Source organism: Lepisma saccharinum, chromosome 29, assembly GCF_977018435.1.
Source record: "Lepisma saccharinum chromosome 29, izLepSacc3.1, whole genome shotgun sequence".
Taxonomy (NCBI): domain Eukaryota; kingdom Metazoa; phylum Arthropoda; class Insecta; order Zygentoma; family Lepismatidae; genus Lepisma; species Lepisma saccharinum.
The window spans coordinates 22,283,538-22,309,094 of NC_139257.1; the positions used below are offsets into that span (position 1 = coordinate 22,283,538).

At 38.9% G+C, this 25,557-nt stretch overlaps 1 protein-coding gene across 1 annotated transcript; it reads right to left on the minus strand.

Moving 5' to 3' along the window:
* Positions 1-499: 499 nt before the first annotated feature.
* LOC145981430 (putative sodium-dependent multivitamin transporter) lies at positions 500-15,670 on the minus strand. Its single transcript, XM_083114664.1, has 3 exons — positions 15,552-15,670; positions 9,318-9,490; positions 500-734 (listed from the first exon to the last, which is right to left on the minus strand). The coding sequence occupies exons 1-3, from the start codon at positions 15,576-15,578 to the stop codon at positions 500-502; spliced, it is 435 nt and encodes a 144-aa protein (XP_082970790.1). The 5' UTR covers positions 15,579-15,670.
* Between the last annotated feature and the right edge of the window lie 9,887 nt (positions 15,671-25,557).

The following is a 25,557-nucleotide window of genomic DNA, read 5'->3' on the forward strand; positions in this document are numbered from 1 at the left end:
TTTTTTCAAATGCTAAACTGTTGTTAACCCTTTCTGATCCTATGTCTAACCTAGACCTAGTCTGACATCATGATTTTCCGCTCCGATGTCAGAAGACATCCAACACTTTTATTTATTTTTGTTTTGTTTGTTCACTCTGCTGTTGGAGCCTGTCCAATGTGTTTCCTCATGTAGTATGGACTCTAGCCAACAGATGGCACAGGTTGTATTCTATCTGTTTCTCAACAGGCCATGTTTTTAGATGTGAACAGATGTTTATGTGTTGTATTCGCATAGTATTGCAAGTAGGAAAATGACAGAGGGCATGTAGGTTAATTACAAGTAATTCAGCAACCTATTTCCCATCCAAAATAAATAAGAGCTGAGGAGTATGAGGGTGGCAGAAAAATTGGATTGGAAAGGGTTAATATTATTATTACTAGACCTCACTCTCACCCCCTAAATGAAATTCTATAATTAATTTATGAAAATTCATATGCTATTTTTGTTACAAGTTCAATTATTTTAGTGGAAATGTATCAATGCTAAATAATATAAAATTTACCTTCGAATTTTGCTTCTTCCTCACATACTTGGATATTGGAGGGCTGAAAAGTGCAGGATCCAGTTCCTTCTCCTTGTGATCAAACAAGTTTCGGATCCAACTAACAAGGATTCCGATAATCAGTGTTACCAGAAATCCAATCACAGAATACCACATGTATGAAATTGTGTACAGGGGGAAGTAGTCATCACTGAAACAGAATAGAAACTATAAATATGTTACATTTAAAGAAACTAGGCTAGAGTTCATATTAACAATAATGCAGTGTCCAATATAAGTTTTTTAATGACATTGTACTGTGTAGAGTGGCAAGTGCAGGAGTTTACATGTTTTACCATGAGGAATAAACTACAGAAGGCTGTTCTGCGTATGTTTGACCAAACGTGATTCCTTCCCCCCATGCGCAGAATGAACTCACCTGATCTTGGTTGGGTACGTTTGTCAGTGTAGTGTGTGAGCTGTGAGAGAGTGGTTGAGTTTTCTCGCTGGGCCGAAAATCCCACCGAAACTGAGCCATTTTTGGGAGGAGAACGTTGTATAACTTTTCCAAGTGTTTGTTTTTTCTCGCTTGGCCGAAAATGACACCAAAACTGAGTCGCTTTTGGGATGGTTATGTTGTAGCCCTTTACGACCCAAAGTTCAGTGTGTCAATGATCAGGAAGCAGTGTAAGAGCAAGGGTTGTGACGTTAGTTTGACTTTAATCAAGAATGTGATTGGCCAAGTATAAGAATTCCATGGTCCCAGCGTTCGGTACTCCAACAAATGGGACAGGGAACACGGCCATGCACACAAGCCACCACCGGTACGCAGTCAAAACTTTGCAGAATGGCCATGCAAGAGAATCCCCCGACCCAAAGACAGATGGAGAATCGTCTAGATGTGTCTTTGGGAACTCTTAACCACACCTTGCGCCAACAACTGAATCTTGAAAAGGTGTTCAAGGCTGGCGGTCATCACCTTACCGATGCCCACCAATCCATCAAGAGAAATCTTCATCACACACCTCAAGATCGTCCCTTGCATTCTACCAGGATATGAAAGAGGCTACTGGAATACAGGCCATACCTTTCAACGATATACCTGTGAAGTCTCCAGATGCAAGTCCAATGGACTTTTGTGGATTTGGACTGCTTAAAAGGACTTTGGGCAAGAGACGTGTGACAACTATGAATGCATTCTGGAAACCTGTGCAAGAGGAATGGAACAAGATCCCCCTCGTAGTTCTTCAACGGAGCCTTCTGCAATGGAAACTACGTTGCCGGGCCATCATTCAAAACCAGGGGAGATGCATCGAGAATTGCCGCACCTGGCACCATGGGTTTTCGTAACTATTTGGTAAATACAATTTGGTCACATATAAACGGAACAGCCTCTGTAATGGGTGATAGGAAGGGAGCAACAAGTTAATCAATCATGCCCCACCTTGGAAACTGACAATGCTTAGTTGGCTGCAGCAAAAGTAAAAAAAAATATCTCTATGATGACAGTAAACCTTGCTTAATGCCCACTTAAGCTTCATGTTCAGTATTCATCTCATTAGGGAGCATGGCACATGCAAGATTTTATTTCGCAAGGGGCTGGAATTATAAAAGTAGATAGCTGTGTTCTCGTAATTTCATAATTATCATTTACTATATATAACCTTAATTTTCAAAAAAGCCATTCAAAGAAGACCAAAAGGTAATTTGGGGTCATTTGAAGTTAGGCTATCAGTTACCAATGGATTACACTCCCCCCCCAATTTTTTTGCCGCTTTCATTTGAAAATATAAACTTGATTCTTTCAAAATTTCGGGAGAAGCTATATACCGGAAAAAAAGAGGGGGGATCATATTACCCTACATGCCCAGCACATACTGCTCATTTGTATTATCTTATGTAATTTAGTCTGTATTATATTTCTAACTTAAAATATCCAAAACTCTTCTCAATCACAGCTAAGATGTGCACAAAAACACATGTGCACTATGAATTGTGGTGTTTATACACAATATGGTTTACTGGGGATTGACTGATATGAACATTTAGCCAATAATGAAGTTACAATCCAAAATTGACCAATATCAGTAATATTCTACCGATCCAAAATAAAATTACAAATGGTTCTTTAAGAAACTGAAACTGCTTTTTAAAAACTAGTACATGTAGGTTACATGTTTATTACCATAAAAGTATAACAAAATTTTACAATATTGCACTAAATTATGAGAAATTAAATATTAAACTTATGAATAATTTTACCAATAAACTGATATGCCAAATAATGCCAATGCTGAAAAAGTGCTGATTAATCTGTCCCATCCTTATGGTATACTATAACCAGGCACGTATCCAGAGGGGGGCTTAGGGGGCTCGAGCCCCCCCCCCCCGAAAGTTTTAGGTTTACACTAGATAAAATGAGGTTTTTGGTTTCTTGTGGTTTGAAATAAAATAATGTGACAATAATTTAAGGAGAGAAATAATTATCGAGGCAAGACTGAGAATGTTCCGTAACCCTGTTATTGATAATAGCACGTATCCAAGATGGGGCACAGGGGGCTTGACCCTCTCCCCAGGAAATTTTTCAGTTTAAGTTAGATAAAATTAGGTTTTTGGCTTCTTGAATAATGTGAAAATAATTTAAGGAGATAAATAATTATCGAGGCAAGACGGAGAATGTTTTATACCCCTGTTATTGTTAATAGCACGTATCCAAGGTGAAGATGAGGTGGCTCGAGCCCCCCCTCGCCCCAGGAAAATTTTCAATTTACGCTAGATAAAATTAGATTTTTGGCATCTTGAATAATGTGATTTATAAATCTGAGAGAAATAATTATCGAGACAAGACGGAGACTGTTCTATAACCCTATCATTGTTAATAGCACCTATCCAAGGTGGTAATCAGGAGGCTTGAGCCCCTCTTCAGGAAATTTTTCTGTTTACACTAGATAAAATTAGGATTTTGTCTTCTTGAACACTGTGATGATAATTTGGGAGAAATAATTATCGAGACAAGACGGAGGATGTTCTATAACCCTGTTATTGTTAATAGCACATATCCAAGGTGTGGTTGTGGTGGCTCGAGCCCCCCGCAGGATTTTTTTATTTTTTACTAGATAAAATTAGTGTTTTGGCTTTTTGAATAATGTGACTATGATTTAAGGAGATAGACAATTATATCGAGGCAAGACGGAGAATGTTCTATAACACTGTTGTTGATAATATTGCACGTAAACTTTTCTTGCGCTTTCGGTGTTGTCGCAGAGCACTTGAGCACTATGTAGAGACTTGTCAGCATTTGGAAGCTGCACAACAAAGGTAACGCCGCACGTAGGGCGATTTGTTGTAATTTCTAATCTCTGGAAGGCTGGAGAGGGTACGTTCTTGAATGAGACAAGGAGTCAACTACTGGTAATATTAACGAATCGTTTTATCTGCGGAACGTTCTAGAATATAATGAGGATATAAATACGCGGATTCAATTTTTCGGTTGATCTTACAAAGAATCGGTTAATGTGATTTCAGCAGTGGCATGCGGTGACATTTAAACTAGGGTACGCAACAAGTGGCCAACCGAAATGAATTATGGGGGCCAGAACCCCCCCCCCCTCCCTGGCCATCATGTTATTCAGAAAATAACTTTTTTCTACAATTTTATGATGGGAAATTTCTCATCCTTGTATCAATAGCCAAATGTAACTAGGTAAAATATATGTATGATATTTTATATTCGCAAATATATTCTGATAGTAGCTACGTAGAGTAAAACAATTCAACTTTGATTATTTCCTTAATGCAGTGCGATGAACATTGAACGGGAAGGAAATGGCTCAATCATTTTCCGTCCTTTCAAATTTCATGTAATAAATTTGATAAATCTCAGTATCCTCTACTATTTCACAACATCTTTCGCAGAGGAAACCAATGAATAAGGCCAACAATAAAGTTTCACTGTTTTTATACTCAGTCAATCACTCTGTAGAGATATTTTTTCTTCTTCTCAAAAATCAAAATGCCTAATATACTGATTACCATCCTTCACAACTCCTGCCTGAAACAATTCTTCCAAATCAGGAACAGACCTTCCATTTCGGATTGTTTACACTTTTTTCGTAAATTCCGAAAATCCCTTCTCCAGTATGTCATCAATAACTCCCGGTCCCCCTATTTTATCACTTCACAGCACCGACAAACAATAGAGATCCCGTAATGTAAATAATATGAACGAAACACTCGCTGCAAATTTCACACGACAGAAGAAAGCAAAAGTCAACTTCCCACGGTACATTGTGTCCGGTCCCGCTATGCCCGAAAACCACGCATTCTTGTGGACGAATGAATCGGAGTTGCCAGTCGACAAAGTATTTTGTAGAAGGGAGATAATTAAGGACAAGTAGAAAATACGTCAGCATACATCCCAGAACACTTCAAAAGCTAAACTACCGTACGTCACTTTGCAATGTCTGGCGGGAGAGGGGGGGGCTCATTCTAATCCCATTGTAAGCATTGTGTTTTATTATGTTTTTCTTTTATCATTCATTCATATCGTTGGGTCAACAATCAACACCCATGCTATGGAACTCAAAGGAAATGTTGATCCCGAAAGGAGATAAACAGATACTCTCATACTCTGAGAATTGTGCGAAACTTGCAAATTGTTCACATATTTTCCCCTCGACACAGTGACAGTCCATTCTGGTCCTAACCTCCCTATACGAAAAAAAAACTTGCTAGTGTAACTTTAACGTCACATAAATATTTTATATGTGATAGTTTACGCGTATATTAAATATGATCTTCCACCACTACATATTCTTGCCCTCCTGTCTGATTCCTGCATCACTTTTTATAATGTATTTTTATTGCAACCCAACAGTGATCTATCTACGCGTGACTGCTAAATGCTAGTAAGCTAAGCATTCCAGAGAAAAATATGTTGACTACTGTCAACACTGCATACGCTGTCAAAATCTTGGGTACCCTCGATTCTTAGAACCGGGAAAGAAGTGGGAGAGAGGGTAGGCGCGGGCAGACCCAAACACGTGGTCGGGGCTGATATGAGCCAATGGGATTACCTTCCGAATTTCTAGGGTACCAAGCAGAAGAAACAGCATCTTTCTGCGGAAATCGGCAGGAACGCGGATCGGGTGGGTGCCGGTCACAATCGGGATCATTCGGGACTGCCTTCAGGAAGGCAGCAGTGGAACTGCTTTCGGAGCGATAATTGTTGGATTTTCATGTTCGGGGAAGACGAAAAAATGTTTATTTTTTCTTACCGTGTTGTGAGTACGCAGTGCGTACCTTGCGTATCCTGAATGCACGCCGCTGGATTTCAGAGGTAAGTGTCACAATTCATACAGTCGATTAGTGATCAGTCAGCGTCCTCTGGTTGCTTAATAAGATATAGTGATTCGAAAATGAAGACATTGAAGACAGCAGAACTTCTGAGGCCTCAGTGTAGTGCTAGTTCGGGTCGAGGGCCAAAGAGATCAAGGTGCGCCTCTGCCTGCCTCTCTGCCTCTATCTCTATCTCTCTCTCTCTCTCTCTCTCTCTCTCTCTTTCTCTCTCAAGTGAATATTTTAGCAGTACCGGATATTGGAGTGGTTTTTTAAAACAGAAATAAGCTGCATAGATCAACTGAAAATCAAAGTTTTGAGTGATGATTTAGTTTTGCCAGAACTAAATTTCGTATATGCAGTCCGAGAATTTCATGTATAAAAAAATACTTTTGTTTAAGCCTACTGGGTTCGAAACACATTCAAACACTTAACTACCATAAAGAGACAGCCGAAAATTTTATGAATGTCGAGAAGAGAAAGCTAGAAGATGTTGCATATGTAGACATTTTAGGCGGAAATTGCAGGCTCTACCAGGACATGAATCAGGGCTCTACCAACTGAGCCACCTAGTCATCCTTGACTTCAACCGATTTTTCGTTAAAATGTCTACATAGTACATGTCCTGCGTATATCAAATCGTAAGGTGTTGCCTGTATAGTGAATAAGCACAGAAAATATAGGAGAGAGAAGAAAACTGAGGAGCATTCCCACCGGTTGAGGATAATTTTTTTCTTCTGTAGTCAAGAAGAGCTACTACTTCGAGTCGAGGTGACAATGACAGTGGCCTAATAAGGGAGATTTCACACCGTGTCGCCTGTGGATTTCACAATTCGAAATTAGGTTTGTGCAGCCTTTTGTGTCGCTACGGTGTGAAACGTTGCTGTTGATTGGCCCATTCCAATCGACATGTATCGCCTGTTCCTTCAGTCTGAAACCTTCCTAAGTCTTGAAAATCCAAGTCACAAGGATGGAAAATTAGGGCCTTGTTAAGGTTAGATGTAAAGGCAGGCAGACAGCACCCTAAAGGATCATATCCAAAACTGCAGGAAGAACGCATCTTACTTCAATCTCCACTACGGAATGATAAAACTTCTGGTGAGTTGATTTTAAAAAATGTGTCCGAGATAAAGAGTGGCGTGCCCAGGATTTTCGGAAGGAAGAGGGGTTAGGCATACTATTTTTGGTGGTCAGTCCTGATTTTGCCATTTTTTTCTTGTCTTTGACGTTCTTCTTTTTTTACAGAAAAGTAATACTGGATCAAATGGGGTTATGACTTCACCATCCCTCCCTTGGGCACGTCACTGGAGATAAATGAATAAGCATTTGATCATACTGGGAGACGAAACATTAGATGTGTTGGGAACGAAAGGGTTTTCACTGTGCATTAATTGTTTCGTGATCCAGCTGTATTCGAGAAGACTTCCTTTGTTTCGTGCCGATATATGACAAGACAGCGGAAGCTGTGACAGGCATTTTTGAACATTTGTGAGTGCTAAGGCCTGAATCTGAACAATTTAGTGGGTTTCGGCTTTTATAAGAGCTGCAAACATGGGAGGACAAGACACATTAGTGGTGTTCAGGCTCGAATCAGAGATACATATTCGAGAGCTGTCTGCGTCCAGTTGGCAGCCCACAATTTGAATCTCGCGTTGTCGAGTGGATTGTCCATCCCGTGCATGTGTAACAGCTTCGTAAAAACACTCAAAGACACCATAGATGTTTTTATGCCTGATGAGAAGAAATGGACAAACACACATACTGAGATGGTTCCGGCACACAATGCTAATGCATGGAAACAGAGGAGTCTAGTGGTAAAAAATGTTCCGATTTCACGTTCTGATTAAAATGACAGCCTTACAGTGGCGACGATTTAAAAGATAGTTGCTCCCCATTTTTTTGCCTCAACATTATGGCCTCTTAATGTTAAGCCTTGTCTACCAAGAGAAAGTAAACTTTCCTTGCACCGCCCTCCGCCCCCCTCCCCCCCGTTTTTGAACCCAGTTGCCACCACTGGTCTTAAACATACAATTGTGAGGTTCTTACTACACCCCTTTAAAAAATGGTGTTGAGCCCCCCCCCGAAAGGAATTCCTGGATACGTGCCTGACTATACCTAAGGAAGCTTTTGAGACTGAAGCAACATATGACAGGCGACAAGTGTCACTTGGAAGTGAATCCTCATTAATCAATGCTACCTTTCGAACTGAAGCATAATGACAAGCTGCACATGTCATATCTTGTTTGTGTATCGCTCAAACCGGGCAGTTTTCTCAACGGCATGCATTGTGTCATCACTAGGGTGTGAATTTATAGGCACTAAAAATAGGCAGGCAAATGGGCACCAAAAATGATGGAAATATGCACTACAAACTAAGAAAAAACACTAAAATAGGCACTTAAAAGGCACCCTAAATGAGAAGAAGACATTAAAATAGACAATGAACGTGAATTTATTTCAATTTTATTCTTGCAGTGCACAGTTATATGGTATTAGCACTTCAGGTCATACATAAAGGTACACTAACGTTGTTAAAGCTTCTGCAGCACTCCATTTTTAAATTAATACACTTCTGGCTGCCTTGTGCTTTGGCACTTTCCAGAAAAAAAAGAAAAGGAAGGGGTGAGGGGAGAGAGAGAGAGAGAGAGAGAGAGAGAAAGACAAGGACACCCCTGTTTACCTGTGGCTCGTCTCTCCATATCTCTCAGAGAGAGAAAGAAAGAAAATGAAAAAACTTGTAAAATGCATGAATGTGATATCTCCACTTACTTCTTTCACACACACACACAACAAAGCAAATGAGTACTCATTGACTCCTACAAGCTTTCAGGTTAAAAAAAGTGAAGGGGTGGGTTGGTGTAGTTTTGTCCAAGTATGTGTGAGTCACCTACAGGTTGCTTACCCTGATTAAGTGACAATTGGTATTTCCAAAGATCTGACATCCGTTGAGGGCTTCAAGACTGGTGATTACCAGAATTTCATTCAGTTTAACATAAGAAGAGGCTTACATTCTTCAATATAGAGAAAGCCAAATGCATGTAAAAACAGCTGAAGCATGCAAAAATTACAGAATTGGCATTTTAGGCATATACAGAATAGGCATTTTTAGGCACGATTAAGCAAAATAAGCAAATAAGGCACTAACCCTTAAAATAGGCATTTATAGGCACTATAAAAATGCATTTTCGGACAAGAAACACCATGAATCATACTTTAAACATTGAAGCCTATGTTTTACTACAAAGGAATAAAAAAAGGGAAATAGGCAAAAATCTACACACTAGTCATCACAGTCTGTTGCTTGCGCATGAGTGGTAAATGCTTGCTTATAGACTGAAGTGGCCTGTGTTGCTTGTTACTTCGGTGTGAACTCCCGCTGTCACAAGTCACTTGCTGCTTTGGTCTGAAATCTCCTTAGAGGAATAATTTAGTCCTTGTCTCCCCTACATATACGTACCTCTCACTAGATGGAGTAGCAGGAGTGCTGCTAATGTTATCATAAAGGAGGACAGTTGCATTTTGAACACAACCATGTGTGTACCTGGGAAGATATGGCAGAGGTGGTTTAGGTCCACCAAAACCTAACCACAACGAAAAGCCAAGTCCCACTAGTAATCCCATCACAGCACCCTGTAGAAAAAAATAATTGCACTAAGCATAGTTCTAATATAAATACTCTAACACAGGGGTTCCCAAACTTTTTCGTTTCACAGCACCCTTAGTGTTTCAAGACACTTCTGCCGCACCCAAGTCAGAGTGAATGCTGATCTAACTCTTGCACACTCTAATTAGTGTGGTTAGGTTGCTTGCCTTAAGTTAATAAAATAAACATATATTTCAAATTCAGAAACATTTTGTGTAAAAGTCCTAAATAAGCACATATTTGGAATAAGTGTAATTTCAGTAAAAATATTGGAAACTTTTGCATTGCTCCTGTACACACTTTGGGAACCACAGCTCTAACAGAATACAGTGTGAGTAAAGATAATAATACTAGTAGTAGAGAAGCATACTAACTCTAGTTGTATTTTTATTATTTAATGTAACTTTCCTATCAACAAAGGAAATTTAGGATAATTGTGGTGATGAAGATTACTGATGGTTAGAGGAAATTTATGAAGGCACCCTTGCAGAGAAATAACAATGCTCAAGTGAGGACTTGAACCTGGAACCTTCAGCAGCGAGATGGAGTCGCCCACTCAGGGGGCTCTGTAACTGAGGCAGTTATGCAACTGTAGTGCACTCTGGGTGGTATTCGTAAGGGAGGACGAGGGTGAATTCCCCTCTGGTTGCAATTTGTAGCCCCCGGGAACATACTACATGTAAAATCCCTATGCTCGAAGTTACAGAAATTTCCACACCTTAGAAATTTGTCACACACAGTTGCACATACACACACACTACTCTGAATCGGTCGCACATATGTTTTAATACGTTTACATTTAAAACCTGGTACATATAAATGTACCCAATAGGACATTGTAAAACAAGCATCTTATGGCATTCTTTTTAACACAAAATCACCCAGTAGATTTGGTATTATCATAATGGATTTATCCATGGGGTAATTTTTTTTTTAATTCAGTTTATTTTCCTTTTGAGTAATTTGCGAAGATGGGGATGAGTGTTGATATGATGAATGGACACTCACAAACATCCATGCCCAAGCCAGTATTCGAACCCGGGACTCCTGGTGTCATAGCACGATGTGCTAACCACTCTGCCACGGGGGCCGGCCATAGTATAAATGTGATCCCAAAATATTTATTATGTTCTCTGTGTATAAAAAAGAAAAACTAAATTTCAGGGTGCAACAGTCTATAAGGACCAGGGCCTTCCACCATAGCTTTTTTTTTATTGGGTGACACATGGTCAGAGAATCGAAACCCAACACTGATATTTCCTGGCAGTCGAGACCGGAGCCCAGTATTTCTTCTTTTAAAGTAGCTCCCCAATCGTTCTCATAATACTGGGACAGTAATGAAATTTTTGAGGCTCCTACCAAGAATCGAACGCAGAACCATTCACACCAAAGGCAAGAGTGCTAACTGCATGGCTACAGGGTACATGTATATGTATCTTCCCCTAAAAATGTGATACTGTTATACAAGGAGGCATTTGGCAGACCTATGGCCAGTATTTGTAGAGGGGAGAGGAAAGGGATCTTACAGAGAGCACACGGGGGGGGGGGGGGTTTGCCGAGTTTGTCAATATACAGGGTGTCCCAGAAATAGGTGGCATAACTTCAGGAGAGTATTCCTTACATGTAAACAATGAAAAAAGGTTATATGAACATAGGTCCGGAAATGTTTGGTTTCCGAGTTATAGGCTATCACAACACATGCTCACTGGAATGTATCTATCTTCCACAGGTGGTTTCCTGTAACACAACCAGGTATTTGATGAGTGGTACATGCTGAGTTGGCATTATTGAGACCATGTACACCAATCAGGAACGAGCAAATATGCACTTCGTGTATGGTTTGGTAGATGACAATGCTGTAGAGGCCCGTCTTGGAAGATGTTCCAGTGAACATATGTCAACAAATGCACTACATGCATTATGGTGCTCCCGCACACTTTAGTCTTGTTGCCCGCAGATAACTGAATCGAAGGTACCCTGGTCGGTGGATCGGTAGAGGTGGACCAATTGCTTGGCCTCCACGCTCACCCGATTTAAACGCCTTGGATTTCAACTTGTGGGGCCATTTGAAATCACTGGTGTATTTGTCTGCACTGGCAGATGTGAATACTCTCTGCAATCGCATTGTAGCAGGTTGCGAGACAGTACGGGACACACCAGGCATTTATGAAGTTATGCCACCTATTTCTGGGACACCCTGTATAAGGTCCCAAAATAATGCCATATCCTGATCCAATGTTTAATGGTTAAATACTGGAAAATTGAGAAATATCACTTAAAAATATAAATTCACGTCACTGAAATATATGGACCGTAGTGCGCGCGGAGTCATCATTTTGTTATATTTCTGTTTCATTTGTGCCAGATTGATGGAATCATTGTTAATTTTGCCACCATAGGTCAATAGAATCGGTTATGCAATGACATAAAAAGGAAGCCTCGGTGCGACCTCGCAGCCCTTCAGGCAGCGCATTTTGGATTCTGACCCAGAGAGAGGAAGTAGTATTCAACCACGATATGGAGAAGAAGGATAAGTACTTTCCGTAATGTTTTAAGTTCCGAACTTGCACTCACGCACTCAATTATATTTTGTTCATCATCTTCCTCTTTTATACTACGTGAAGAAGTGACTTGACAGTCAAAAGACAGATTTAGTTCATTATTAATTAGTTAAACGAATATCCATCAAACTGGCCTAAGTGAGAAGACATGTTTTTCTTTCAGCGAGTTTATCGTCGAACAAACTTTATTTATTTGTGTAGTCTAATTATGCTTGCACATTATGTAAATAAACTCGCATAATCTGGAACAGTGTTATATCTGTACATTCGAATAGCATAGCTGCCCCATAGCTAATAAGTAGACCTTTAAGGTGGAAATTTCCACTGCGCACTTACTTCAAGGTTTGTATGCATTAAACAAGCCAGTTTAACGTGCATACACACTGACACAACGGTTGCATCATAAACTGACATGCATTATTGGCATGAATAAAATTAGGAAAATGCAATGAAAAATAAGTCTTTTTCAAGGAACAAACTCCTGAATAAAAATGCATCAACAGATCTCAAAGTGTATAACATGCTTCTTTCAGACACATACAAGCAATGAAACAGTGCAAGAGCATTCAAATTATTTCATTTCAAGATTGGGAAGTCATTTCTGAAGGAGCATATCAAACTGTTCTGGAAAAAAAAAACCTACAGTGGAAAATGTATTCATTCACTGTGCTTAGTGCCAAGGATATAACTAATTTCCTCATCTTTCATAGCCACACAAATGCAATAATTCTTCAGAAATGCAAGTAAAACTTGGTTCAGCCTTCATTCATACTTACGAGTAAAATTTCCATAAGTGTAAATTGTGTTTGCAGGTGTCAAATTGCCACCAGTGCATAGTATAGAAGAACTATAAGTAAATGAGTTGCAATTGAACACTGTATTTAATAGATCATTAATTTTACACACATCAATATGCAACAATAAATTTTTGTAGAGAGAGTTTCTTTTTCGTTAAAAATACATATTAGTCCATAAGTCATTTGACAAAAATGCAATACTGTACATTTTATTTAGGTCTAGCAGTTAAGTAGAAATATTGTCGCACCAATGCTAACCACAAATGTGCAAATTTTCGTCCTAACCATTGAAGTACTACAAAATTATTAGGGAATAATTCTATTCTCGCATTTAAAAAGGGTGATTTAAATCAAATTACAATATTCAAACATGCATTTTACATAGCAGAAAGTACTTTTGGAAGCCAGAAATGCATGAATTATACCTTAACAGTTGCAACCTATACAATTTACCACCAAAGCGTGCTATGAAACCAATAGCACAGTATTCATTATAGCTTAACAGCATGTGGAAAATACATAGCAGGATGCAAATTTTTGAGTCTCTCAACATGAGAAATTTAATTTTACTTCGGTGTTTTATTGAACTTCTTATATCTATGAAATTTGTCCTTTTCTATCTTTTCATTTTAGAAATTGAGTAACGTGCTACAGCATGGTAGCATGTATCAAGCAGCAGCTACTGATTACTCACTGAAAGTGTTGCGTGGCACATTTGTGAACCCCGTAAAAGACAAAAATGGCAGAAAAGTATCAGCTAGTGTTGGTAAATAAATTTCAACCCATACTGATGCAACTGGTATTGCCGAAACCGATACATTGGCAATGATATTTGGTTCAGCTCTAGTTTTCAAGCATCAGTATCAGTGGGAATTGATTAGTGTATTCTCCATGTTATTACGTTTAATGCTGGTAAACCAACTTTTTCATATATTTTTATGCATTTATCATTAATATATGGTTTATTTATGCCACTGATCGTTTTCCATTGTGCACTTCTGAAGGCCAGGCTTCCTCCCAGATTGAGTGCAGGGAGGCAAAGGGAGCCGAAGTGAGTGGTTATTTAAAAACACATGGTCTGCTCGATCAGTTCCACCATTGCAAACAACACTGGCAGAAGAAAATTGCTTGTTCCTTCCTGCTTTCTGTGCCATGATTGGCAGAAGCATTGTTGCTCCATGAAGGAAAATTTTCCTTGGGTCCAATTTCAGGTAAAAATGGAGATATTATGAAAAGTATAGAAATTGTTGGAAAATTTGAACTTATCGGACTTCTGTTTTTGTATTAATTGCATGCCTGCATTGGTGTTTTATTTATATACATCTAATTAACCTATCTTGAATTATTTATTAACAAACTAATAACATTTCAAACAGTGCAGAGAACAAAATAGAAATAACAAGAAAGCTATACATGCATGAAAAACAACTTGGCATTACCTGCCCGATATATACATAAGTCATGATATCTGCCTAGTCAGTTGCCAGCTCATAATAATCTTTACATAAAAAAGTTACTAAAATACAAGGTGTGGCTAGAAAAAAAAAACAGATTGACGTTGCTGTCGATAAACGGCAAGCACGTCAAGGTCAAGTGGTGCATGACTGCATAACGTGATATCCTGCCTATCGACTGTGTGATTGCCCAGAGCGCGCAGCCCTCAGTTCCCTGTAGCTTGTGGACGAAGTGAACCGTACGTCTGTGCTCTGTCGGAAAAATGTTAAATATGAAAGTGGAACAGCGTATCAATGTGAATTTTATTATGAAACTTGGAAAATCTGCCACAGAGACTTATGGTTTGTTGAAGGAAGTGTACTGAGATGAATGTTTGTCACACACGCAAGTGTGTGTTTGAGCGGTTTCAAAGGTTTAAAGAGGGACGAAAAGTGATCGCGGAGGACTCGCGTCCTGGATGGCCTTGCACATCCAAAACGGAATCAAACATTGCAAATGTCGGTGAATTGATTCGACATCCGTGGGATTGTGTACATTAATGGATACCTGAAGGTCAAACAGTCAACCAACTTTATTACATTATGGTGCTGACGACCGTTCATGAGCGAGTAAGAAGACGACAACCTGATTTGTGCAAAAGCAAGTCATGGATTCTTCATCAGGACAATGTTCCTGCCACATGGCATTGTCAGTCAAGACCTTTTTTTGACCAAGAATGGGATCCTAGTGTTAGAACATCCACCCTATTTGCCAGATCTCGCTCCATGTGACCTTTTTTATTTCCAAAGGTCAAATCAGCAGTGAAAGGAACCAGATTTACGACCGTAGAATCTGTGAAAACAAAAGCGACGGAGGTCAAGAACATGGCTTCAGAAAATGATTTCCAGCACTGCTACCAGCAATGGAAGATTCGTATGGAGCGGTGTATCGATAGTGCAGGGGAGTATTTGAACGGGATAATGTTCGTATTGTACAAAATAACCAATAAAAGATTTTGTAGCAACAGTCCGGTTTTTTTCTAGCCACACCTCGTAATCTCCTACAACCTAGATGGGTTGTATAATAAATATATGCAATAAAAAAGAATTGTAAACCAGGTTAAAATTTCAGAATATCCAACTCTGGAACTAGTATCAGTTTCAAGTAGTAGTAGCAGCTCAGTCCTAGTAGACTCCTAGATATACAAAAAATAAAAAAAGTAGAAGTTTTTGGAGGTTATTTTGAAACATACATACCAGTTCATTTGTATGGAGGAAAAACATTCTCAAAGTGAAAACTCCAAATAAAGATCCACCAAGTACTCCAAATATTGTGAGAGTGGCTTGCAAAACACCTCCCAGTAGGTCCGCAATGAAGGCCAGACCAATACACTCCAAGCCATAAAAGAGTGCCCAGTGGAAAATATAGCTTTCTTTCTATCAGGCATAGAAACTTTGTGGCATAAGTTGTATACAGGCTGAAACCATAGAGAAAAATATAATGTAATAACAGGGTACACATTGCATGTGATATAAGTAAAAAGTATCTTTTTTTTAAAAAAAAAAATACTAAAATTATTTTACTTATGGTTAGTGAGTATGTACAATTTCCAAACAACATTTCAGGAATCAACTGTTCCTTTCATCAGGTTCCTTCTTGACTATCGTAAACTCTTCATAGCCACGTCATATTTAGTTAAAAACAAGGAGAAAGGATATAGGAATAACTGTGGTAGAAAAGGAATTCTAAAAACATGCCCATCCTGTTAAAATTTCCATACCCACCATGGAATGGCATGCGTCTTTTAACTTTTCAAGTCGATATGTTTCTTCTTAGATTGACTTTTTAAGCACTTGTGTTTTATATAGGGATGATAGAGGCTATGGAAGTTTTAACAGGATGGGCATGTTTTTAGAATTCCTTTTCTACCACAGTTATTCCAATATCCTTTCTCCCTGTTTTTAACTAAATATGACATGGCTATGAAGAGTTTACGATAGTCAAGAAGGAACCTGATGATGGGAACAGTTGATTCCTGAAATATTGTTTGGAAATTGTACATACTCAGTAACCGTAAGTAAAATAAGTTCAGTATTTTTTAATTTTTTTTTCTAAAAATACTTTTTATTTGTAATTGTGAGTAATTCGCACACGCACAAGATATGAGTTCATGTGATATAGCCTAAACAACATACACTCTGTAAAGAAAAAATAGCCACACCTCAATTCTCACAGTAACTTACACAGAAAACCATAGTTTCGGCCCGCTAGAAAAGAAATAAAAGGAAGAGAAGGATAGTTTCATTGCGTTATCTGCGACACCTGTGGTCACGAACGGCGCTAGTCAAATGTTTGTGTATCAGTAATATTCCCGCCAGATGGCGCTGAAAGCACCTCGTCAGTTATCGTCATGAGAATTCTGCATTGCAGTTGTCATGTGTAGGCCAAGGTAAACAGCAGTTAGTGACTGTTCTGTGCTTTCTCATTGTCTGTACAGTGTCAAGTGGCAGTATTGCTGTTGTGTAGTGTTGTTTGTGTGTGATATTGTTGCTGTGTGTGGACTCTAAACAAGTAAAATGGGTAAGAAATGTGACTTGTCGCCATGTAAGCAAGGCAAAATTCTTACTTTGCACAGCGAAGGTAAATCTCTCAGGGAGATAGGTGGAATACTCAAAATCCACCATTCAACAGCAGGAAGAGTAATTCACAAGCAAAACCAGCATAACAAATCGTCACTTCGGCAACAGTGTGGTAGAAAAAGGAAAACATCACCCAGAGTAGATCAGAAAATGAAAACAATAGCACTGCAGAATCGAGGAATGAGTTCCCGCCAACTCGCTTCTGTAATAGAGATGGCCTTGGAATTGCAGTCAACCATACAACTGTCCCGACTGCGTGAAGTGGGTATTGGGAAGCCGAAGCTGACAAGCACACAGGGCAGCAAGATGCAAGTTTGTGAGGCGATATTCAAGTTGGACTGAAGACAAGTGGAAGCATGTAATTTTCTCCGACGAAAAGAGATTCATGTGGGCTTGCTTTACTGCTCAAGGCGTCGGAAGGATGGAGATATGTGAAGGGTCAGTTGATGCACAAAAATATCTTCAAATTCTGGAACATAAAGTTCTTACAACAGCTAGAGATTACTTTCCTGGAGAAAATATGGACTACTTTGTTTTCCAGAATGATAATGCTTCATGTCACCGAGCGAAAATCGTCAATATGTGGTTCAAGACACTGGTGGCCTCCAAACTCGCCTGACACGAATCCCATTGAAAATTTGTGGGCCATTATGAGCAGAAGACTGCACAACAAGACATTCTCGAAGAGTAGGGAAATCATGTAACAGATAATCTGGGTTTGGTCCCATGAAATCGAGGTTACATTTTGCCATAACCTTGTAACCAGCATGCCTCGACAATTGGCTGCACTGCAGAAGGCCCATGGTGGGCATACAAAATACTAGTTTGCTGCGTTGTACTCTCTATGTTCGTACACAATATGTCTTACTCTTAAGATATTCTATTTTTTTGTTTTGTGCTATTCGTCTTGTTTCTTTGACTTGTATGTATTACTCTCTACAAAGGCTTTTTTTTATAGAAACACACACACAGCTAGTTAAAATTCATTATAATCATGTCAATAAGCTGCAACTAGAACATATGTAGTTAAGGTTGGACTGCTCATTGCAAATATGCATTGTAATGTTATCAGGAATTCATGTACCCAATCATTTTAGTTAATGAATTTTTTTCTTTACAGAGTGCATGTAATGACATTTGCAACATTAGAAATATGTTAACATGTAAAATGAGTGCAGCTTTGAGTTTTTGTTTTAAGAACAAATTTACGCACATATAGGCTAATGCACACTGAATCTACAGTTTCAAGTGGAATTCAAACCACTCTATACTTCCACCGGGTATCGAAGCTGGGGCTCCTTGATTACAAGGTGATAATGTTACCACTGCACCATCATGAAGGTGCTTTTAATGCTATTAACATGTATAATAATAATCCATGGTGCAACACAGGGATGTCTGAACCAGAGGACGAGGGGTACAATATGGTCTTTTTGCCCCCCTAGAAATTTTGAGAAAATATTTTTACACTCGTTAAATGAACCTGGACTCAAGTTTCTGCTAACAGCAAGAACAGGAAGTACGTGACTGACAGATCCCTAAGCAGATTATGAATGGCAGTTTGGTCTCTTCAAATAAAGTGGAACGTGAATTGTCTCCCCCTCCCCTTCCCCTCAAGGAATTTGCTACTTCTGTTTCGAGTTCCACAGATGCGCTCGCTTGTAACAATACTCCGTGCAGGGGGGCAGAGGTCGGTGTACTCGGATAACTGCCTCCAGTTCCTAAATAGATACTACCTGACACATTTCTGCGAAACAGGTGCTGTGGAGGAACCAAATGTCCTTTGACGAATTCCTAGCCTCCCTCTCTCTGCATGCCTCATGTCCGTGACCTATTTGGCGGGAGAATATGAAGGTTAAGTAGAAGCAGATGTCCGTTTCACACGGTTTGTCTGGAACTTTTCAGTTGAAGTTTGGTGATGGGTTGACCAGTTAAGGTCAGTTATCGATGGTGAATCGCCTCGGTCCGGTGCATCGAAACAGTGCGTCCGTCGACCACCTCGTCCTATCATAATTATTAATATGTCAAATTTTGATTACGTAAAGGTGGTTGCAGGGGAAGAGTGGAAGAACCAGAGGTCTCTTTTGAGGTAAGCACTAAGCATTAGAATAACATTTTTCTTGATCATTTACATGAGAGGAAGCGATTGTAGTAAAACCGCCAAAATTAAAAATTTAACAACAAGGTGTTCGATTTCCAGGGAAGTACACACATTATTCCTTCATTCATGATTATCATCATTGTATCCTAGCCATTGCGCAAACTTCAGTAACAAGTTCTACAGTAATCACCTCTGTGTGAACGGAATGTGAAAATGTCATCGCACGATGCTCTGCAACACATCGCACCAGCTGAAAGAAGGAGGGGGTGGGGGTGCATTTCGGACAGCCAGAGGTCCAGCGCTTCATAGTGTCCTGCGCCAGATAAAAATAATTGTTTGTGCCCAGTAATTTTGGGGGGTTATATAATCTTGGCTTGGTGGTTCCAATAAAGCAATTAATTTCATTTTTTCATAAATTCATGAGTGGTTTTGACATACTTAAAAGTATCCAAAATTATTTAAATCATATTGTAAACAATACTAAATTAAAATCTTGTATTTCAATCAACTATAGTTCATATGCAATATTCGTTTAATTAGAGAGTGAAGCCAGGAAGTGGAAATTTTATTTTATTATGAAACAATATAAATTCACCACAGCATCAAAATTCAATCAAAAGTAAACCAAAAGGAATTATGATAGAGAATGTTATTGTATATGATTAAAATTTGTCACATTCATAGGTATAGGGTGTTTTTTTTAGAGTGATAGAACTTTGAATTGAAATAAAACATAAAGAAATAAGTTTGAAACCAATTGTGTTTTCATTTGAAAGATAACTTTCTGACATTTACTTTTTGAAAATAATTTCCGGCATATGTCCACCACGACTAGCTGTGATGAACCGGATTCGATCAGTCCAATTTTGAACCACTTTCTCAAGTAATTGGGGACGTATGTCGTTAATAACACGAGTTATGTTGGCTTCCAAAGCGTCAATTGTTGCTGGTTTATCAGCATAAACCAGAGACTTTAGATATCCCAAAGAAAATAATCCAGTGGCGTTAGGTCACATGATCTTGTGAGGCCAATTCACTGACAGCACCGATATTTCCGAAGTGCTCTATACGTTTGGCGAACAGAACATTGATTTTGGAAATATATTTCCACAATTTGTAAACGTTGTTGCGGCGTCAGTCTTTCCATGATCATTTGCCAATGCTCACTGATATGAAATGACAAAACAACATGTCATCAAAACAAAACAAATGACAGATATCCCTATCGAAAGTTCTATCACTCTTAAAAAAACACCCTTTATAACAATAGTTTAATATTGAACATACAGAGTTTGGTAATTAAATATAATGAACATCGTACCATGAAAAGAAACACCAATTTATAGAGGCATGCAAATTTCGTTTTTTGACGAAAACACAAAATATGAAATAACATGCTGTAATGTTCATTTTTCATGTTTCTGAAAGGTATGAAATAATGCAAAATGAACTGCAAAATGCGAAATATACTCTTAAACACGAAATTTACCGTTTATATTTCGATGCAACACTTTCTGAAGTCTGAAGTATCCTGTGAGTTATGCAATTCACGGAAAATTAATTAATTCTGCTGTAAATATTTGAGAAGCTAAAATGGACCCCTTTACACAGGAATAAACTTAATACTCTGGTAACTACATAAATGTGCTATTAGAAGATATAAGTTTATTTTGTGTAATAAGTGCAGTTTTTAAATCAAATTTAGGATTATATTCACAATTTAAAAACCAAAATGTCATTTTATATACCACTCTTAATGTGATTATTCACCGCTATAACACCGAAATTTTATTTTATTTACCGCTTTTGAACCAGAAATCGACTCTGTTTTTGTACAGAAATTTTGCTTTTTTATTTACCAAAAATATGTGCCCCTACCAATTTACAAGCTCACATAATTCTTGGTTTTAACCTTCAACATGTTCTGCTTATTGCTCTTAGGTAGTAGCACGAGATTGTGATTTTATAGAACATTTGTACTTCAGACTAAGGAAGAAAAATCTTTGATTTTTTCAGGCTTCTGAAATATTTTGATTGCAGGTTTTAGTTGTATATTGTATGCCCCCACCTAGAGCTGGCCCTGGAAGGATTTGTTTACCAGCCATCCCAAGAACCATGTGGCTATTAGAAATTTTGAAAAAGGAACATAGTTTTTAAAGAGAATTAAGACAGTATTTTCAATGGATTCTATCATCCTTTAACTGCTTATTTGAATAATTTATTGACAGTTCTGAGAACAATTTAATATTACAAAAACTGGCTGTTTACTGTCGATATTATAGTGGTTAATGCAGCAGTCTTATCATTAAAGGGACAGGGTTCGATTCCTATGGAGAGGGGAAAATTTCACCGCTTCTGAACTATATATACACACCCAGATCCAAATAATATGTAATGTTGATTACAATTGACAATATCTGTGACATTCTTGAAAATCCATGTCAGTTTCGAAAAGTTGTTTCTAACGCCACTTATTGATAAATTAGATTAACCGCAACTAACTAACTAACTCTCTAGCCTTCTTAAACCGCAACGGTGACTGAAAAGCAGTAATTCTCCAGAATAGGAGCGAGGAGGTAGGCGACGAGCGAGACTATTTTGTGGGTGGAGATTCCAATTTTATATAGCCTATATTCCTAAACATCACATGCAAATTTCTCTTTTGCAATGAAAGTTCATTAAACTACCAGGTTATTTAGTACTGGAGTCTTCCCTGTTCAAAAACCGGCAATGAAACTGGAGAGAAATGTCCCTGTCTATTAATTATACGATGCACGCTTTTAGAAGCAATATCGGGCAGGGCCATGCAGAGGGTGTGCGTGGTGATCAGCCAATGGCAGGAGTGCAATGTTGTACAGTTAGGAGACTGTGGTGCAGAAGTTAAAAGCTGTGTTCTGTATTTTTCTTGCGCGCAACAAGTTTTCATAAAACTCGCCACATTAAGGTTCATCATAAGATGGGGAAATACATATTTAACCTGACTGTCCAAGTTCCATGAATTTCCGTTGCCTACAGCCGGAGTTATCGTTCCTTGAAGAAACAAGGGAAACATCACCTTTCATTTCCTTCCACCTGTTTTCTTTCGTTGCCACCGTGTTGACGCAGCTGAGTTGTTGTGTCTAGGGAAAACTGTGGGTGTTAAATTCACCTCGATATAAACAATGACACTTCATTGTTCTGGGCGTTCTCGAACATTGAAAGTCTGGGTCACTGGGTCGCTTATCGTTCACTCGTGCGCCACAAAGAACAGTTTGTGAAAAGATTAAATACAGCCCTTTCATGCAATAGTGTGTGCTCCGTGTGTTCTTTTATTTTAAATAATGTCACTCTCAAAACCTAGCACCAGTAGTACAGGCACCAAGGGTGCAAAATCTAATCATTATCCTCCAGGAGAGTGACTCGGAAATGAGTGAAATCAGTGACATGGAGACCAAGGAATACGACGAGAGTGGTGATGAATAAATACCTTCAAGCTTCTTTCAGGTATGGGTTTCTCGTATATGCTACAGTGATATGATATTATAATCCTGTGTAGAAATATTCACTATATTATTTCACTGTACTCATATATACTGTGCATGCATTATCAAAATAATGGACACCGCGAATTTTCTGTCCTTGCCTTGCGCTAGCAGTTAGTTTGGCAACAGCGCAGTAGCACTGGCTGGGTATTGGCCGTAGCAGTTAGTTTGGCAACAGCGCAGTAGCACTGGCTGGGTATTGGCCGAACTAATGTTCTTTCTAAAAGCGTGCGCCGTATATTAAAGGTGCAACATCAAAGTAAAATATAACTGAACAGTCTGGCATCTTTAATCAGCCAAAAACCATCGGCAGCAATTTAGAATGATTGTACCCATATGGAATCTTATAACCTGACACTCATGGAAGCATATACAATACCTGCAAGGTAAAATGATATTCACATGCCTGCCAGTTACATGATCCCCTCTTCTATACGGAATATCAATGCAAAATTGAAAGCAGAGAAGTTTTTAAAATTTTGGTTCTTGCGTTTATGATTCGCAAAAAATACATAACAGTAATTCCACTTCACATTTCTTGATTTTAAGTAGTGTCGATAAGAAAGTTCCTTAAGTTCAAACCGTATAGCCCTCATGAATTTCGAGTTTTTAAAATGCATTCTTTTTTATAAATGATTTGGTTTGGTTTGAGTTCGTGTTTTAAGTCCACTTTATGCACAGTATGGCTAATCGGGACTGGATCTACAGTTTAAAGTGGGATCCGAACCACTTGTGCCTCCACTGGGTATCGAACCCGGGACCTATTGATTACAAGGCAACGATGCTACCACTGTGCCATGGGGGAGGCCCCATAAATGATTTCAACATTTAAAAGGCCTGTATACATAGCAAAGTGCTTGTAAGGAACATGCTTTTAATGCCTGCAAGCAAGAATTTGACTTCCCTTGAGCTTGCATCTGATATTTTGAAATCGGGGAAAGGTAGGTTTCAGGTTCAGATCCTGGGCCATGCATGAGTGTGTTATTATTGTTGTAGCATTATCTACTTAATCTAATCATTATTCATTGTCAATATCGCGATTAACTCAATAAATAAAAATCCGACAAAAATTGAATAAAAAGATAATTTCCCCTGGATGTCGACCAGGCTAAATAAATAGGCTTTTGAGAGCTAGCTCCACTTTTATCATCAGCCCCGAAAACTTGATAACATCCCCACAACGATATCTCGAGATAATCAACATAATTCACCAGCACAAAACTTCAAGACGTATTTACGTAATACTTTTCTTTGCACCGGATATACTCTAAAATTTCTTTCTTTATTTTAATACGATAATCAAGAGTAATGCTACAGTATAAATTGGAATATTACAGTACTTCTCACTGGGAAGTTCTTTCACCTGCTGTTGAACCAGGTACCATTTAATTACAAGGTGATATCTGTAGGGTGCCCAAAGGAAATTTCAAAGGTTACTTGACCAGCCTACAAGGAAAAATTACGGCTTACTTTTCCCAAAAAATATCTGGGGCCTGGTCCCACAGCTATTATAATCCTCTGTAGGGTTATGTGTGTCCTTACGTGTGCTGAATGCCCCTTTTACAGCTTCAGCTTCTAGCAAAGATTTGGAGATTTTAAGAAAGGTTTGTGGGTTTTAGTCTTGATAGGGAGTTCATCTCCGATCCGATGAATGTATGTATGTATGTATGCACGTGCATGCACGCACACACACATATATATAAATATACATATAATATAATATATATAATATGTGTAGGAAAATAGATCGTAAAAATTGGTTGGTGGATTTAAGAACTTGCCCCCCCCCCCTCTGAAATAAGTTCCGAAGTCCCTGGTGAAACAGCCCTTAAGGGCAAGGTCTAGTTACCAACTGCTGGAACACTCCCACATGCCTCAGCAGAGGTGGGCGATCATCCAATCGCTTACAGGGTAAAATGTGGGCAGCATGGGCAGCTCTATACTCCACACATATACACGAAAGCACTATCTCACATTAGGTTGGCCAGGCCTATTTTATTTATTAATAAAAGTGAGTTCCCAAGAAAACCAGACAATTTTAAATGACATTCAAAGATATGAAAGACCCCCTTTCCCTCTGGAAACCCATACTTTGTAGACTTACATTTTCGTCCCAGTTTGAGTTCCAGCATAGGCATGGATGTTAATTTGAGAATATGCCTTCACAATTTATCTAATCATCATTCATCCTCACTGTTGTGATTAGCTCTTAGAACATAAAACTAATTTAAGTTTTAAAAAAACACACATAAAATTGAAACTTGTTGTTAGGTGTTCACAATTTTTACAAATAATACGAGGCTTGTTCGGAAAGTAAAGATACAAACACATTTGCACGTTAGGGGAAAAATGTGTAACAAAGTTGGCAACACTGGCAGTAACCATGATCCATACGACGAGGATTGGGACTGAGTCGTCTGTGCTGCGCTGAGTCTTGTGCGAGGAACACGCATTGGAAATGGCAGCGGCGATACCGAATCCCGCCAAGTGTGAAGTGCGTGCCGTGATCAGGTTTTTGCAGGCACAAGGAAAGCGTCCTTCGGAGATCCACCGAGAAAATGTGACTGTGTACGGGAACGTAATGAATAGCCAAAATGTGGCGAAATGGTGCCGTGCCTTCGCAGAAGGTCGACGTGATATTCATGATGAAGAGAGAAGTGGGAGGTTTTCCGTGATCACTGACGACCTTCGCAATCGCATTGAAGCAGAGGTGCATGCGAATAGGCAGGTGACAATTCGAGAATTGTGTGTGATGTTTCCTGACAGTTCGAAAACCACTAATCATGAAGTTGTGAGTGGATTAGGGTACAGAAAGTTGTGTTTATGCTGGGTCCCAAAACATTTGACGGACGAACACAAAACCAAACGATGGGATATGCACTGGACTTTCCTACTTGAGGGAGATAGATGCATTCCTGGACTCCATTGTGACAGATGATGAAACATGGGTGTTCCACCATACGCCTGAATCCAAGCAGCCGTCACTGCAGTGGCACCATAC